Source organism: Candoia aspera, chromosome 1 (genome assembly GCF_035149785.1).
Source record: "Candoia aspera isolate rCanAsp1 chromosome 1, rCanAsp1.hap2, whole genome shotgun sequence".
In the NCBI taxonomy this organism is placed as follows: domain Eukaryota; kingdom Metazoa; phylum Chordata; class Lepidosauria; order Squamata; family Boidae; genus Candoia; species Candoia aspera.
Genome location: NC_086153.1, coordinates 213,841,505 through 213,857,926, shown reverse-complemented (window position 1 = coordinate 213,857,926; position 16,422 = coordinate 213,841,505). Strand labels below are relative to the sequence as shown.

At 37.9% G+C, this 16,422-nt stretch overlaps 1 protein-coding gene across 1 annotated transcript in view; it reads right to left on the bottom strand.

The window, feature by feature from the left end:
- The window catches only part of ACTR3 (actin related protein 3), a 41,052-nt gene that overhangs the window by 5,187 nt on the left and 19,443 nt on the right, over positions 1 to 16,422 (bottom strand). The window contains exons 2-8 of the mRNA XM_063288713.1: positions 13,544 to 13,599; positions 8,195 to 8,319; positions 7,628 to 7,738; positions 6,510 to 6,605; positions 4,684 to 4,791; positions 3,743 to 3,886; positions 1,413 to 1,586 (exon numbers count right to left, since the gene is read on the bottom strand). Of these exons, the coding sequence (XP_063144783.1) occupies positions 1,413 to 1,586; positions 3,743 to 3,886; positions 4,684 to 4,791; positions 6,510 to 6,605; positions 7,628 to 7,738; positions 8,195 to 8,319; positions 13,544 to 13,599 (814 nt within the window). The remainder of the gene's footprint in view (positions 1 to 1,412; positions 1,587 to 3,742; positions 3,887 to 4,683; positions 4,792 to 6,509; positions 6,606 to 7,627; positions 7,739 to 8,194; positions 8,320 to 13,543; positions 13,600 to 16,422) is intronic.

Sequence of the window (16,422 nt, the reverse complement as noted above, 5' to 3'; positions counted from 1 at the left end):
CCATGTCTCTCTCAAGGCAGTAAAGATCCCTAATACTCCTGCCTCCTCCTATTTTCCCACAACAACCATCCTGTGAGGTGAGTTGGGCTGGGAGTGAGTGACTGGCCAAAGTCCTCCAGTCAGTTTTCATGCCTAAAGCAGGCCTAGAACTCACAGTCTCCTGGTTTCTAGGCCAGTACCTTAACCACCACACCACTGATGTTTTAAAAATTGAATGGACTGATAAGTATAGATTATTCTGGCATCCTCAGGAAAAAAAAACCAGAAGAAAGATGGAATAAATTTAACAAGTAGAGATAATTAACCCACAGATTAAATGGGAAGCAATATAAGAAAAGATACTGTGATTTGGCCAGGAGTTTTATATGAAAGATGGCATGATTTAGGGAAGAATTATTCCTAAGTAAAATGAAAATGAAGTGAGAAAAGTGAAGCAAAACATATACCCACACCATTCTGCCCCCTTCCCTCTGTATAACAGGGGTGGAGAAGCTTTCTATGACTGTATTTAACACATTTGTAGGTGTCTAAGACCACAGTGGTGAGGCATTGATAGAAAATAGACAGGGACAAGATTTTCTGCAGGGAGAGTTTTGAGTTATAAGGGAAAGTTTGGGCCTTTCTTTCAGAATTTTTAAAGCTATGTTAAGTTGTTTTAGGGTTTACATTAGAATTATTTTTTCCCACCTCAAAATGACAGAAACCATGCCACCACCCCACAGCAACTGTGGGAATTCAAGGTCAATGTAGCCCTAGGGTATCCAGTTACCCATCCCTGCAGTATATATGAATATAGAGGTAGGGTTTTTCAAACATATAACACTTCAGATGAACTTATGTGGATCTAGGAGGATGCAATTCATCTCTTCAATCATACCATATCAAAGTGACTAACAAAACAGTATCATTATGATTTAAAGCAAAATATTTCAGCTTTGTGATACGGATACATGTGTGCTTAAGCATTCACAAAGAGGTGGATCCCAGGGCCACACAGAGTTGCAGAGGGAAAATAGAATAGGAAACATTTGTTCTGAGAGAAAAAGTGCACTTGCAAAGGCCAGATACAGCCCAGTGAACACCAGAATTAAGGAGAACTCATGTCATCTGATCACTTTGATCTTTCTATTTTGCCTGCTGTTGTCTTATGTTGAACAATTCAGAATCCACCTACACATCTCACATGCTAAGCAATGAATCAAGCAGTTCAATTCAATATGAAAAAAAAATGGCATCAGTTGGAAGAAATATTTATTCCTCCAGCTCAAAAAACTACACTGGTGGCATCTAATCCAAAGTGGGAAGAGAGATACACCACTGGCATAGGTTTAAAATGTAGCAACCATCCCCCCTCCTTTATGTCAAATATTATTTAGGAAGAAAACACACACACACAACATGCTTCAATTTACCTCAGGATGAAAGAAGATTTCTGGCCCTAAGAATCTCTCATACCCAACATCAATGGTAAATTCTTTCTTTGAGATAGCATTGATTCCAGTATATTGTTTAATCCACTTGGTACCATCTGCATCGTATTTATTAAATTCTTTCACTAAGTCAGGGCAGACATAACTAAAACGTTCCTGGAAAAGAAGTACAAACAGTTATCACAATAACTAAATATCCACATTTTCTATCTGATTGTTTTTAAAAATGTAACAGGACTAAAAGCTTCCTTGAGAACTAAGACATAGACTGGTATAAATGGAAGGATGTCAAAAATTAATATTAACCACCTATATTTAGATAATTAGTACTTGGTACTAGTGCAGATACATTTTTACCCCTACCCCCCAACAAAAATTTCAGAATCCAGAGAGCCCAAACTGTTTTAGGAGTTCTTTCAGCAGCAAGACAGTAATGGGAAAACGCACTCATATGTACTGTTGCTATAGTAACATACTGTACAATCATATAACCAAAAAACTATCAGTAATAATAGATGTGTTTGTAGAAAAATACAGACAAAGAAAGGAAAAGAATTATGGGTCTTCGCAATGTGGAACTAAAAGTCTATTTAGCATTAAAACATCTCTCCCATACAGAAGAAAAATTAAGTGCTGGCTAGTTACAACAGAATCTCGGTTAACCAGCACCCATGGGGCTTGGTAGATGCCGGATAAAAGTAGTTTCCGGTTACTTGAGGGTTACTATTAAAAATAGGCGTGCCAAGTTTGGACTTGCCTGTCTGCTAGAGGGGATTGACCGATCCCTTTCTGTCAGGGGTGGGTGGGTATGGGCTTGGAGCGCCGGCCCGGTCCCTTTGTGGCAGGGGGTGGGTGGGTTTGGACTTGCCTTTCTGCTGGAGGGGGATCAGATCAGTGAAGTGTGGAGTGCCAGTCTGGGGTTGCCTTTCTGCTGGGGGGTTGGCACGGCATGCCAGGTTTGGGCTTGCTTTTCTGCTGGAGGGGGATTGGATTGGCATGGCACAGCGCACCAAGTTTAAATTTATCTTTCCGCTAAAAATTGATTTTATTTAAAATTTTATTTTACGTATTATTTCTTCATTTTTGTGCTGGTTGCTTGAGAGTGCCGGTTGCCTGAGTTACAGTTAACCGAGATTCTACTGTATCATCTCAGTTCCTAATATTAATTATGTTTACATTTATTCACAGCTTACCCATAATATCTATCCTAGGTGACAAATAATTAAAATTAACATAATGATATGAAGTGATCGTGAAGTTACAATACAGGATTAAACTCAAAGCAACAAGAAAGCTAAATCTGAATGTCTATTATACAGCTTCTTGCATGCCGGTAAAAGACCCAATCAAAGGCCCAAAAAACCTCCCTCAGGAGAACCAAAGGCCAGAAGTGGCCACAGAGACTATATTTTCTCAAGTTTCTGCCCAATACATGCTAATTGTTCATGGGACAGAGAATGGCTTTTCTAAAAAACTTCCACCATCTGGATTATATAGGAAACAAACTGGTCTTAAGCAAGCTCAATACTTTATAATATATAACCAGCATTTCTGAATTGTGTTCCCAAATGGCCCAGAAATTGACTGGTAGTCAATATAAACTCTTGTAACCTAGAGTCAGAAGAGGGTCCAGTCATCATTCTGGATGAGGATCCTAAACCTACTAGTTTCCACTCTTCAAAGGCAGCCCTATTTAGAATACCGTAGACTACCCCGAGTTTGAAGGGAATTTTCCAACGGGGATGCAAGTGCCTTGAAAATATTCAGCAATCCAAAATATACAGGACTGTGAAGAGCTAGACAAAGACTAAGTTATTCCCAGACTGTTGTTCCTGGCCTTCCTAGTACCTTCCTCTCTGTTGCCATTGGCTTTATTTATTACAGTGGGAGGAGAAACTCCTTTCAAATATTCTCTCTTTGCCCCTTTTCTTCCATTTCATTACTCTCTGTTCACACTAGAAATAGCTAACCTTGAGGAAAAACTAGACAGAAAAGTCTAGATGTCCATTTTGGGGCTCTGAATTATGGAAGCTGAAGTCAAAACCACCTAAAGAGCATCAGACTGGGGGTAGCCGTTTCTGATGCACATACAACATCCTGATGCAAGTACATAATTGTAGTGTGGGTTGCCATTTTGGGCTTCACTGCAGTTTGCTGTGAAGGCCACTGGATGGCACGGAATACACAAAGTCAGGCTTTGCATCTTAATATATCGATATGCATTTGGGTCTTAATAAATAAATATCCATTTTCCCCTTGAAGACAATAAAAGTATTGCTGATATATCCATTTACTTTAACAAAATATATTACCTTGACTGCTTTAGCAGTTTCCAATGATTGCTCAGGAGGGATTCCTACTTCTCGCTCTCTTAGCAGCTGCTGAATAAAGTAAGTTATATCTCGTCCAGCTATTGGAATATGTTTGATACAGCTACCAATCACATAACCTTCAGCCTGGAAATAAAAGAAATGCCCTCAATGAAAATCATAAAGACTACTTTTCATCTTCTGCTTCCCACTGAAGCTTCCCAAACTGGTGCACACCTGGGCAGGAAAGTACTTGACCATTGTACCTCATCAGAAGCAATTCTGATGATGTCACATTAAACAGATGAGAAGATGAAATTCTGCTCATCTATATAGTTCTTTCCCCCCACCCACACTCCCTCATTTATGTTCAGAGTTGACAAAAGACTTGGATTTTTCCAGGCTACAGACTACCCATAGAGCATTTCTGTAATACATTTATATCCTGCCTTTCTGTTCATATAACTTTCAAGGCAGACTACAGCGTGGTCTAATAATAATATCTAATATCACTTTCACAAGAGTGAGAGAGAGTGAGAGAACCTTAACAAGTATTTCAGTGTTAGCATTTTCTGTCATGAAATCTTTGCAGAGCATAACTCTTCTACAGGAATACCAAAGTGTCTTCCTGATGTTTTAGATTTAACTCCTATCAGCCACAATATCTTGAAGACACCAGATTAGCTATCACTGACAGCACTGATCTTAAACAAAATAAATAGGCTGTTAATTGTCTTATAGTTACTAAGCCAAAGAAGTCATCTCTTAATGTCAGTTAAAAAATAACAAAAATTTTAACCTTTTGCATAATTTCTAGGGCATGTTCGTAGCACTTAACTCATGGGGAAAAGGCTGAAAACAAATGATTGTACTTTCCATAATAATTATAGTATTAGGAACTGTACTTCTGTATGTTAATAAATGAAACTGTTATTGTATCTTACCACAGGAATGACATGAGTGACACCATCCCCACTATCTATAACCGTTCCAGTCAGTGTCCGTTCACCTACTTGTCTTGATGTCCAAGATGCAGCTAAAGCAAGGACAGCCTACCAAAGAAACAGTTTGAGCATAAATGTTGCATAATCTCCTAAAAGCCTGTTCATCAAAAAATAAGTGCCACATGAGACAAAATCATACAATATATTTATATTGCATTATGTAACCCAATGATCAACATTACAAGAATAAAGTGCAAAAGAAAATGAAGACCATATAAGAACAGATACACTTTGTTAAGTTTTGAGTAATTACCACCCAGAGTCCCCTTTTCGGGAGAGATGGGCGGTGATAGAAATTTGAAATATAAAATAAATAAATAAATAAATAAATAAAATAATTGCAGCAGCACTATGGAAAAGAAAACTAGAACTCTGATGTAATTCACACTCAAGCACTGAGACAATCTCAGTAAGTAAAGTATTGATGGATATTAGTGCTATCCCACTGAAGCTGTAGTAATTTTAAACTGACTGAAAATGCAAAATTCTTTCTCATGTTATCTTTCTGGCATACAAATGATTACAATATGATGACTTCAGATATGTAAGAAGAACTTCTCAGCACAGTATTGTACTAAGAGTATCCTTTCCTACTTGTACTGTTTACTATATTAATTCAGGTTTCTTACTATGTTACCTTTCCAATACAGGAATCAGGGCTATTACCACTCCTTTGGGAAGAAGTGTGATATACAGTACATATTCGAGAAATAACTACAAGAAACATTAGTAACTCAGAATTATGACTTAAAATAAAAATAAGATTATTTTCAACCATTACTGAAAAATAATACCAAATTATTGTGAATGTTAAAAAAAAAAAATACAAATCCTATCAAAAGTAACTAGTGTAGTGGAAAACCATGGACACAATATGGAAGAGTTAAACATAGAAACAATAAAACCAATAAAGGGTATTGTGATACCCTTTCATCCGATAAGCAGTTATTCTAAGGTGCTCTATGTCTTCAAAGTAGGCAGGAAAGTCTAGCATTTCCAGAAATTTCGAATGAAAACTTAAGTGGCAATCACTATGGTTAATAAATCATGATTATCCTTTCCTCCAAGAAACAGAATGATCTTTATTTCACAGGCAATTATAGATCCCATAAGACACAGACAGGTGATGATTTTGCTATTATCTCAATCTGATAATCAAATTCGACATTAATGTGATTTGCACATTGGTAGTATATGCAAATCACACCTAACCATAAGAGGCAGTTAGTGCATTTCGTGTCTATAGAAGTGATTAGCCCCTCCTCCCAAGCAGCACCACCAGTACTCATAGTTTGCTTAGTTAAGCATGTTATCCAGTGACAGGAAAACGACAGGACCAAAAGTTCCATACCTGGAACAGAGTTTTACATATCCCCAGTTAACTCCTCCACAGCCATCAGAAGAAAACAAAGATGATAAAGAAGTACATTTTAGTAGTTTACAAAACTAAACTTTACAAAACTTATAAATTACAAAACGACAGAACATATTTCGAATACTTCCAAAAGCATGAGTTTCATGAGAAAGGCCTCACACCCCACCTGGCCTTGGTTCACTGCCTGCACAAATCTCAGTGGGCCAGCTGGTACATAGCAGGAAAGAAGTTCCCACAAAATGACCACCATTTAGATCACATGCCAGAAGAAAAGCTCTAAGTGCAGCTGATGCAGAACAGCCTTACTCTAATGCAACTGATGCAGAATCCATGTATTTTCTTAAGGCGTATTACTTAAAAAATCAGAACTCTATGTCAAATAAAGTCTCACCTGAACAGCAATGTAAAGCCCAGGAACATTGAAGGATTCAAACATGATTTCAGCAGTATATTCCCTGTTTTCTGGAGTATTTAGAGGAGGTTCAGTCTGTAAAGAAAAAGCAACTATCCAGCTCAATCTAAATCTCCTCTCTATAAGCCATATTATATTTTTCGCTGAATAATTATGCTTCATTGTATTTGTTCTGATAGCTTAAAGGGATCTAATATATCTAACACCATAGAATGAACTGAATTCTTACCAAAAGAACTGTAAGTTCTCTCTATATTATATTCTGCTTGAATATACTGTAGTTTGAGACCTTCTTTAACTTCCTAAATATGTTTATTTGTTTTTCCCCCACAAAAAGAAAGTAGTGCCTGGAAATACAGTGCATTGTTGTTCCATCATTCCCAGGCATTTCCTTCTCAAAAAACCACCCAGTTAAGGAACCCTAAACAGAAATTGGAAACACTGTTCATGTCAATGAGTGAGAAGATCTAATAGGAAAACAATGTATCTTACATAGTTTCATCAACATTTTGGCTTAAAAATCCAGATTGCTCTTGAAGAATTTTTCAGTGAGCTATAAGAGGTCAGCAGTTTTACCTGTCCAACCCCCTCCTAAACTGAAGGAATCCAAATTATCTGATAAATGAAGGAATCCACCCTTGACAAATTACCCACCAAGCTTCTGCTTGAATATATCCAGCAAAGGGAAGCTCCTTGAACTGGCTTTGTTCGTTAAACTGTTCTTATGATTAGAAATGTCTTAATAATAGATACCTTCAGAAACAGTTTCCCCAGAGAATTATTCTCCCCAAAGAATTACTCACCTGGTATCTCTTTTATGGTCTTGTTTTTTTTTAATGTGTTCTCAGTATTATAGCTGTATTCCAGACAACCACCTTGTTGTTTTATTTTGCCTTTGTACTGCATTTTTACTTTTTATTACGAAGTAATTTTGCATTCATTATATATCATATTTTTGTGATGTTTATCAGAAATATCACATTTCAGTTATTGATCAATATATGTTACACTGGCTTCTTACAAATTGAAGGGTTTGTTCTATTTTGAGTGATCAGTATCCTAAGTCACCAATACTTCATATCAGAATTTATACTTACCAAAAGAAAATAATGGTCTTCAGGTTCTGCCCTTAAATATTTAAAGATAACTTGTTCCATAAATCTCTCCATCAGGTCCCAATCTTCAACTATGCCATGGCGAATGGGCCACTGTTCAAAATATGCACATTTTTTAAAAAAATTAGTTCTTTTAAAGTTACAGTAGAATCACATAAATATAAATAAATATAGAAGAAGGCCTTTAATTTTGCTCTGGCTTATTTGTACAATGTTTTGTGTATTGTTTATATATTTTATATGATACTGATCTTCTTTTTTCTATTTTAAACTATTTGCCATAATTTGTCTTAAGATATACTGGTAACCATAACCTGAAATATTAACAAACTGCTGTTTATAATAAATTATATGATACAGTAATTAAAACGTTAACTTCATATAAAGAAAATTAAGTTCAAATTGTTAAGTCATCCCTGAAGGTTACACAAGTCTCTCTTTCAGGGCTTCTAGTGAATATTTTGCTCTCCTATGACTAAAGAATAAATATATAGGATATAATACTTTGCTTTAAAAAAGAGAAAAAATGCCACCTTTTATTTTAAATACCTTTGTTGCATATGTCGGTTTTTCTATTGCTTCATCCCCAATAAAGAAATCTAAGTCATCCACACCTTTCATTACCCTTCTTTGTGCCTGATCGACAACTTTGGCCGATTCCTTAATGGCAATACCTTTATTGTAAGGAAAAAAAGGGAAAATTACAGACAGAATTATATCCTAAATTTTCAATACAACATTGATTCCTTTCCAAAGACTGAAGGATATTACTGTTGGTATATTTATCCAGTTTTCTAGAAAAAATAAATTTCAAATACAAGTGAACCCTCTATTTAATGCACCACTGGAAGAGGGTGTGTTAAATCCAAATGTCCATTAAATCTGAATGTTTTTTCAACCACACACACACAAAAAGAAATTAATTTTATTTGTTCACAATATTTGGTACGTAAAAAAGGGAAATGTGTTCTAAATGTACCTAGCTTTATATTCAGAATGCACAAAACAGCTTTACTAAAACAGTTTTACTAAAAAAAAACTTTGCTTAGTTCTACCACCTGACTTGAAGAAAATATTCAATTTTAACTAATGATTATCTCCCGTAGAACCTATAAGTGAGTGTAATAAGGCTGGACTTCAATATCAGAGGAGGATCAACATAAGACATCATATTCCCCAAATTTGAACTCAACATCAACAACACAGAGTTTGTACATATGGATAAAGTGCTGAAGACAGTCTGAGATCTGGGATCCCCAATGACCCACACAGAAATACACTAACACATGAACAGAACCAACTGTGCAGACAGACTTCAGAAGCAGTGGACTTGTCTGTTGCTTTGGGGTGAAGCCAAAGTGCAAATTTGGTTCTTTACATTCATAATCCATTAAACAGAAGTCATTCAAATTGAGATTTCACCATTTCTGATTTGAAGGAAAGGGCCTAAGTACAGTGTGCTTCAGTTATATAAATGAAGTAGGAATTTTCTTATTTTTAATGCCAAACAAAAAACATTAACCAGAAACACACCCTCATCACATTTATATGGCACCATTTATTATGCAATAAATACCTGGAATGTTGTTTCATAGAGCTTTCTTCTTCTTAACTTTCTTTTGCATAGCAAATATTTATTACCCATGCTCTATTTCACAAAATGTTCAGTTTAGATTCTAAATATGCATAATAAGGCAGAATTATAAACCAAAAGATACTGAGCCAGTTATGATTTTTTTTTTAAAAGGTAGCTAAAAGTCGACCACAACTTTATGGTACATAATCAATTGATCACTTTAACCAGATACAACTTTCATCTTTAACTCAGATCATAGCACTCTTCATTAGAAGATGTAAAAACCTGTATAACAAATAATACTCTGCAATGGACAGAGCATAGACCTGGACTTTGGAAATAATCAAGTGAATGCAACACTTGAGAAGTGATAAAATCTATGGAGGAACAGACTGCCTGAGCAGATTATAAACCCTGTGCCCCTTCCTCCTGCTCCCTTCTTGGGCCTCCCCCATTGTAAGGACAACCCAGCTGCCAATGAAACAGCAGCGTTGCAAGAAGGCAGGGAGGAGGAAAAGGACAAGATGGCTGCCCGGGAGCTCTGCATTAACTAAAAAAAAGATCTGCATTAACTAAAAAAAGACTGATCAAACTCTGTAGAAAAAGGAGTATAGCCCTATAGAGAGTGACAATAGAGATATATAGGGATTACGACAACAGGAATATAGAAGTCAGCAATAAACAAAAATATTAGAAATATTGAATAGAAAGATATGAGAATATAGTGAAATTGGATTTAAAGAATTTAGTGTAGATAAAGAACTTACAGAAAATAGATAGCTAAAATAAAAAATAGTTCTATTATTAAGATTTATTTCTGAACTAGTTGAAGACATTTACAATTCCTTTTTATTTGTAAGCTTTCCTTTTTGGAAAATAAAAGTTTCTCCCCTAGCCACTGAAGGGAGATACAAAAACCCAACTGTCTGAAATTCAAGTGCTTTGTGCCTATTGAATCTGGGTGAGCCTGGTTATTAGTAGTTCAAAAAAAGAACCTGTGATGAAGTCCCACTGTGAACTGGTAGCAGCTGAATTTGTGAAAATGTGTAACGATAATTCTTGTCTTCCTTTCTTTCTAAAAGAACAGCTAATAATGCATACTGGTCAACTGGTTATTCTCAGACTACTAGAAGGCCCCCTCCCAAAGGATATTTCTGAGGATAGGAGGGGAAATCAACTCTACCAATGCTGTTACACTTGCTGAAAGACATTACCAGATTTTAATGCTCAAGTGCACTCATCTATTTGATTATTGTCTGATTCTGGATTACAGAAATAACAAGCTATCATATATAAGATGTAAAATCTTGCTAAATCAGTTATATATTTGGCTAGTTAAAATATTAAAAGGAAAAATTGCACTAAAAAAGCAACGCATTGACACTATGAACTGAAAATTATATCTGGAGTTTAAAAAAAAAAAAAAAGGTTACCATGGTGTTTAAAGACAGGAGTTATTCCTGCAATATAAAATGATTGCCTTGGATTTATGCTGCATGAGAATTTTAAAAACCTCTTCAACAAATATATGATGATATTCTGAGCAATTTTATTTTATTTATTTTTATTTTATTTTATCAAATTTGTCACCACTCATCTCCTCCCACTGGAGGGACTCTGGGTGATTTACAACAAAATCCTCAATAAAACAATAAATATATACAATACATTATAAAATTACAAATTATTAATAATATAGATAAAAATAAAATCTAGATGGCTATATCTCATTCAGTCTTCATGTGGAAGGGGTGCTTCAAGGCACTAGCCAACCCCAGGCATGACTCCTTTCCTCCCTGCCCCAGGCCAGCTGGCAGAGCCAGGTCTTCAAGTTTCTCCGAAAGGCCAGGAGCGATGGGGCTAGCCTCACCTCCGGGGGCAAGATGTTCCAAAGGGCGGGCGCTACTGCAGAGAAGGCCCGCCTCCTGGACCCCGCCAGATGGAATTCTCTTACTGACGGGGTCCTCAGCATGCCCTCTCTGCAAGATCAGGTGGGGCGGGTAGATGTAAAGGGGAAGAGGCGGTCCCTCAGGTAACCTGGCCCCATGCCATGTAGGGCTTTAAAGGTGATAACCAACACCTTGAATTGGACCCGGAAGCAAACTGGTACCCAGTGCAGCTTGCGTAGCAAAGGTGTTATATGCGCCCTTCTAGGGGCGCCACAAATAGCCCACGAGGCTGCATTTTGGACCAGCTGAAGCTTCCGGATACCCTTCAAGGGTAGCCCCATGTAGAGTGCATTGCAGTAGTCTATATGGGAGATAACAAGGGCATGAGGGATTGTTTGAAGGGCCTCCCAATCCAGGAAGGGGCGTAACTGGCGCACAACACGAAGCTGCGCAAAGGCCCTCCTGGCCACGGCTGTCACCTGCTCTTCAAGCATGAGCCATGAGTCCAACAGAACCCCCAAGTTATGCACCAGGTCTGTCTGGGGCAGTCCAACCCCATCCAGAACCAAAGATGACAAAGTCAATAACCAGGTCTAGGTTAAATTAAACTGTGATTAACAAACCAGATAGAATATCTGTTCAAGGTTATAGTAGATGTACAGGTAGTCCTCAACTTACGACAACAATAGGCACCAGAAAATTTGTTGTTAAGTGGTGCGGTGGTTAAGTGACTCACACAGTCACAGTCATTAAGTGAATCACATGGTTCCCCACTGATTTTGCTTGTAGGAAGCCGGCTGGGAAGGTCTCAAATGGCAATCACATGACCCCAGGATACTGCAACAGTCATAAATACATGCCAGTTGCCAAGTGCCCAAGTTTTGATCATGTGACCATGGGACGCTGTGGCAGTTGTAAGTGCGAGGACCATCCATAAGTTACTTTTCTCAGTGCTGTCGTAACTTCAAATGGTTGCTAAATGAATAGTCATTAAGTTGAGGATTACCTGTAATGGTATGTGGGAGACCTTGGGAGATGGGGGGAAGAGATTCTGCCTAGGGAACGGTCAGATAAGAGACAAAATAGCCTGCAGCTGGATACTGGGTGGGGCAAAAGGCTCAGAAAGGACCCTCCCTAGTTTCTTGGGCTGTAAAGGAGATGGTGGGAGAACCGTACTTTCAGACTTACAAGATTCTGTTAATATAGCTTTACATAAAGTAGAATTAGCTTATCTGGTCGTGTTTCCTGTTTGGTCTACCCGGTAAGGCAGAAAGTAGGGTAGTGTATTTAAAGAAAAAAAATGAGGAAATATTGAGTAAGGAAAGCCATTTAAAACAGAGGAGCACTGAAAGAAATATTTCACTGTCAGTACAGGAATTTTGAAGGAACTAGTTGTATTCTGAATGAGAGAATACAATAAGTGATTTAAATTAATATAATTAGTACTGAATTTGTCCTCAAGGACCAAAAAAAATTAAATTTCATCAACTGATATCACACCTCTTTAGAACAGCAGTGCAACAGCAAGTGGATATAATCTGTTCTTCCCTAAAGAGAAAGAAGAAAGAGATACCTCCAGAATATTTATTATTCACATGGATGTTTCTTAACAGCTCTCCCTAGAATGGATCCAAATTTCACATGGCACTTAGAAAGGCAGAACCAGGAAAGGCTTCCAAGGATAAGTTGCTATGCAGATAAGGGAAGCGAGTCATACAAGGCAAAGCCAACCAGCAATTCAATACCAGCTGGCTTTCTATAGTAGAATAGTGCTGTTACTAATCCAGAATAGCCAAGCACCAAAAAAAAAAGTGGTAAAATCTTGGATCAGGGTTGCAATTGTCCTGACAATTAATAAAACTTCCTCTTTTAATCTTCTTTGGGACTAACTGCACCTGCTTCTATTTATTAGTCCATGACATGATTGGTCCTGCTGCAGCAAGACTCAGCTAATCATTCATCCAGTGCCAAACTACCAAAAAGGATGAAAATATCCAACAGCAAGTTAATTCCGTTCTACATCCTAATCAGAATAACTTTACCCAAAAGACACAATTTGATAAAACAGCAAAAAAGGGCCTGAATATAAACTCAGTACTAATGCCGTTACATGTTTCTTCATGATTGTCCATTAAACAAATAATAAATTCAATGATCAAAACATTCATTTGCAAAACATGATTGCCCCCTTATAAATTCACATTAGTATTAATGTAAATCCTAAGTGTACTCTGAGTAGAGAATACACTGAGTATAAGTATATTCTGAAAACACACATATTTAAAGTAATTTCAAAAGGTAATCTATCACATAGAGTAGAAGACCTCATTTAAATGGGATTTCAAAAGTATGAGTATTCTTAAAACTGTGGGCTAAATTAAGTGATAATACAGTTACATCGTTAAAAACCACAATGTGCCCAAAAACACTTACATGAGGGAATGATGAACTGTGGCTCTGTATTACCAGCATATCCCAGTTTGGTATACCTATAAAGATCAAGCAACAGAAACAAGTTACCTTAAAAGTGATCAGCAAAAGTGATCAGTATTTACAAATCAGCATTACATGAACAAATACTGATGCACAAAAATATTAATCAGCCACATAGCCTCCTCACTGAGAGCCATTAGCCTAAATCTTTCAGAACTTTATTGAAAAAGTAATGCTGATGCCAACTATACACCTTTCAATACATGGCCCATAAGTACTGTGAACACAGGCAGCACAAGATAATATAGTCAGGACCAGAAATATTGGAACAAGGCTAACTGTTTTGGCATTTGGCCTCTGTACACCACCATATTGAAGTTGAAAGGAAACACACCCAGATGGGAGCAAGTCAGGACTTTCAGCTGTAATTGACAAAAGTGGGGCACTAACCATTCAGGAAGTACAGCCAGTGGTATACACACACACACATCATTGGTGGCTCATAAGTCATGGAACGAATGGCTGACAAGCAGCTGCATGGCTAGGTGTGGCCTGTTTCCTGGGTACTCCATGACCAATCAAGCAGATAAAAGGCCTGGAGGTGGTTCTGAGTGTTACATTTGCATTTGGTAGCTGTTCACTGGAACTCTCAACATGAGGTCCAAAGAGGTGTCCATGCGAGTGAAGGAGGCCATCATTAGGCTGAGAAAACAAAATAAACCCATCAGAGAGATAGCAAAAACATCAGGAGTGGCCAATACAACAGTTTGGAACATCTTGAAAAAGAATGAATTAACTGGAAAGCTGAGCAACAGCAAAAGGCCTGGAAGACCACGGAAGACAACTAAAGTGGATGACTGCAGAATTCTGCTCATGTTGAAGAGGAACCCTTTCACAACATCTAGCCAGGTCGAGAACGCTCTTGAGGAGGTAGGCATGTCATTGTCAACATCTACAGTCAAGAGACGGCTTTATGAATGAAAATACAGAGGCTTCACAACAAGGTGCAAACCACTGGTAACGCTCAAGAACAGAAAGGCCAGATTAGACTTTGCCGGCAAACACCTGAAAAAGCCTGCCCAGTTCTGGAATAAGATTCTTTGGACTGATGAAACCAAGATTAACTTGCATCAGAATGATACAAAAAGTATGGAGAAGGAAAGGAACAGCTCATGATCCAAAGCATACTGCATCATCTGTGAAACATGGTGGCAGTGTTATAGCATGGGTATGTATGGCTGCCAATGGAACTGGGTCACTGGTGTTTATTGATGACCTGACTGCTGATAAAAGCAGCAGGATGAATTCTGAAGTGTATAGGGCTATACTTTCTGCTCAGATTCAGCCACATGCTGCCAAACTGATAGGACGCTGCTTCATATTGCAGATGGATAATGATCCAAAACATATAGCAAAAGCTACCCAAGAGTTTCTTGAGGCAAAGAAGTGGGATGTTCTTCAATGGCCAAGTCAGTCACCTGACCTCAACCCAACAGAGCATGCTTTTCACTTACTGAAGACAAGACTGAAGGCAGAAAGACCCACAAACTATCAGCAGCTGAAGGCAGCTACAGTAAAGGCCTGGCAAAGCATCTCAAGGGAGGAAACTCAGCATTTGGTCATGTCCATGGGTTCCAGACTTCAGGCAGTCACTGACTGCAAAGGATTTTCATCCAGGTATTAAAGGCGATCCTTATGTTCGTAATGATGTTCGTTTGTTCCATTACTTATGAACCACCAATGATGGGGGGTGGGGTGTATGCCACTGGCTGTACTTCCTGAATGGTTAGTGCCCCATTTTTGTCAAACCCCTTGAATTACAGCTGAAAGTCCTGAGTTCGCTCCCATCTGGGTGTGTTTCCTTTCAACTTCAGTGTGGTGGTGTACAGAGGCCAAATGCCAAAACAGTTATCCTTGTTCCAATATTTCTGGTCCTGACTGTACTTTTGTTCCAAGTTACAGTCTTAAAGTATATTAAAAGCAGTTACAGAAGTAATACAATAATACAATAAATTGTATTGATTAGTCTGACCATAACAAAAAGTTATAAAAACAATACAGAGAAAACAGTAGGACATATTCATAATAAATTGTCACCCCTGCAGTCAACCCCCATCTGTTCTAGGTAGTCTATCCTCTTCAAAATGGTGTTTGATATAAAAATTGCAGTCTTGCTAGTGATATGCAGGTTTGTTCCCTGCAAGAAGACAGTTTTTCCTGGGTGTCCCAATATTTTTTAGTTTTTAGTAAGGATCTAGCTAAATGATCCTTTCCACAGAATACAGTTCACAATCAAGCACGGGACATGCAAGCTCTTCAACAGTTGGTGCACGGCGTATTTCTTTGAATGGAACTCTATGGAACCTCCCATATCTTATCATAGAATCTAGTTGTTCAAAATGTACTCTAGTGAAAGCTCTTCTAAGATGTTGGGGCGTATGAGTTGTTGAATACTTTTCTATCTGGGAGGCTGATTTGTGAGGGAAGTGATAGCATCCTGGGCAGCAACATCCAGGACTCTTTGTTTGAAACTTTTCTTGGCCTTCAGATCTGATTGGACTGGGAACTGGACAGAGAATCCATATTGTGAAATAGCATTTGAAAGTTGGGCAGCCCAAGTCCAAGGAGACATATTAAATGTGCTCTTTGAAACACAGCTTGGGTAATCTATCTATCTGGGTCCATAAATAAGATCTTCAGCCAACAGCTGAATACTTTAATTGCTAGATGACTTTGTGTAGGTGATATTCCCAGCTCTGCCCTTACTGCTGGAGTTGCAGTGGATTTATCCATCCCCCCCAAGATGCATTTAAAAAAAAGTGGGCTGTCATCTGTTCCAATAAGGGAGCATTTATATATCCCCACAGTTCTGACCATAT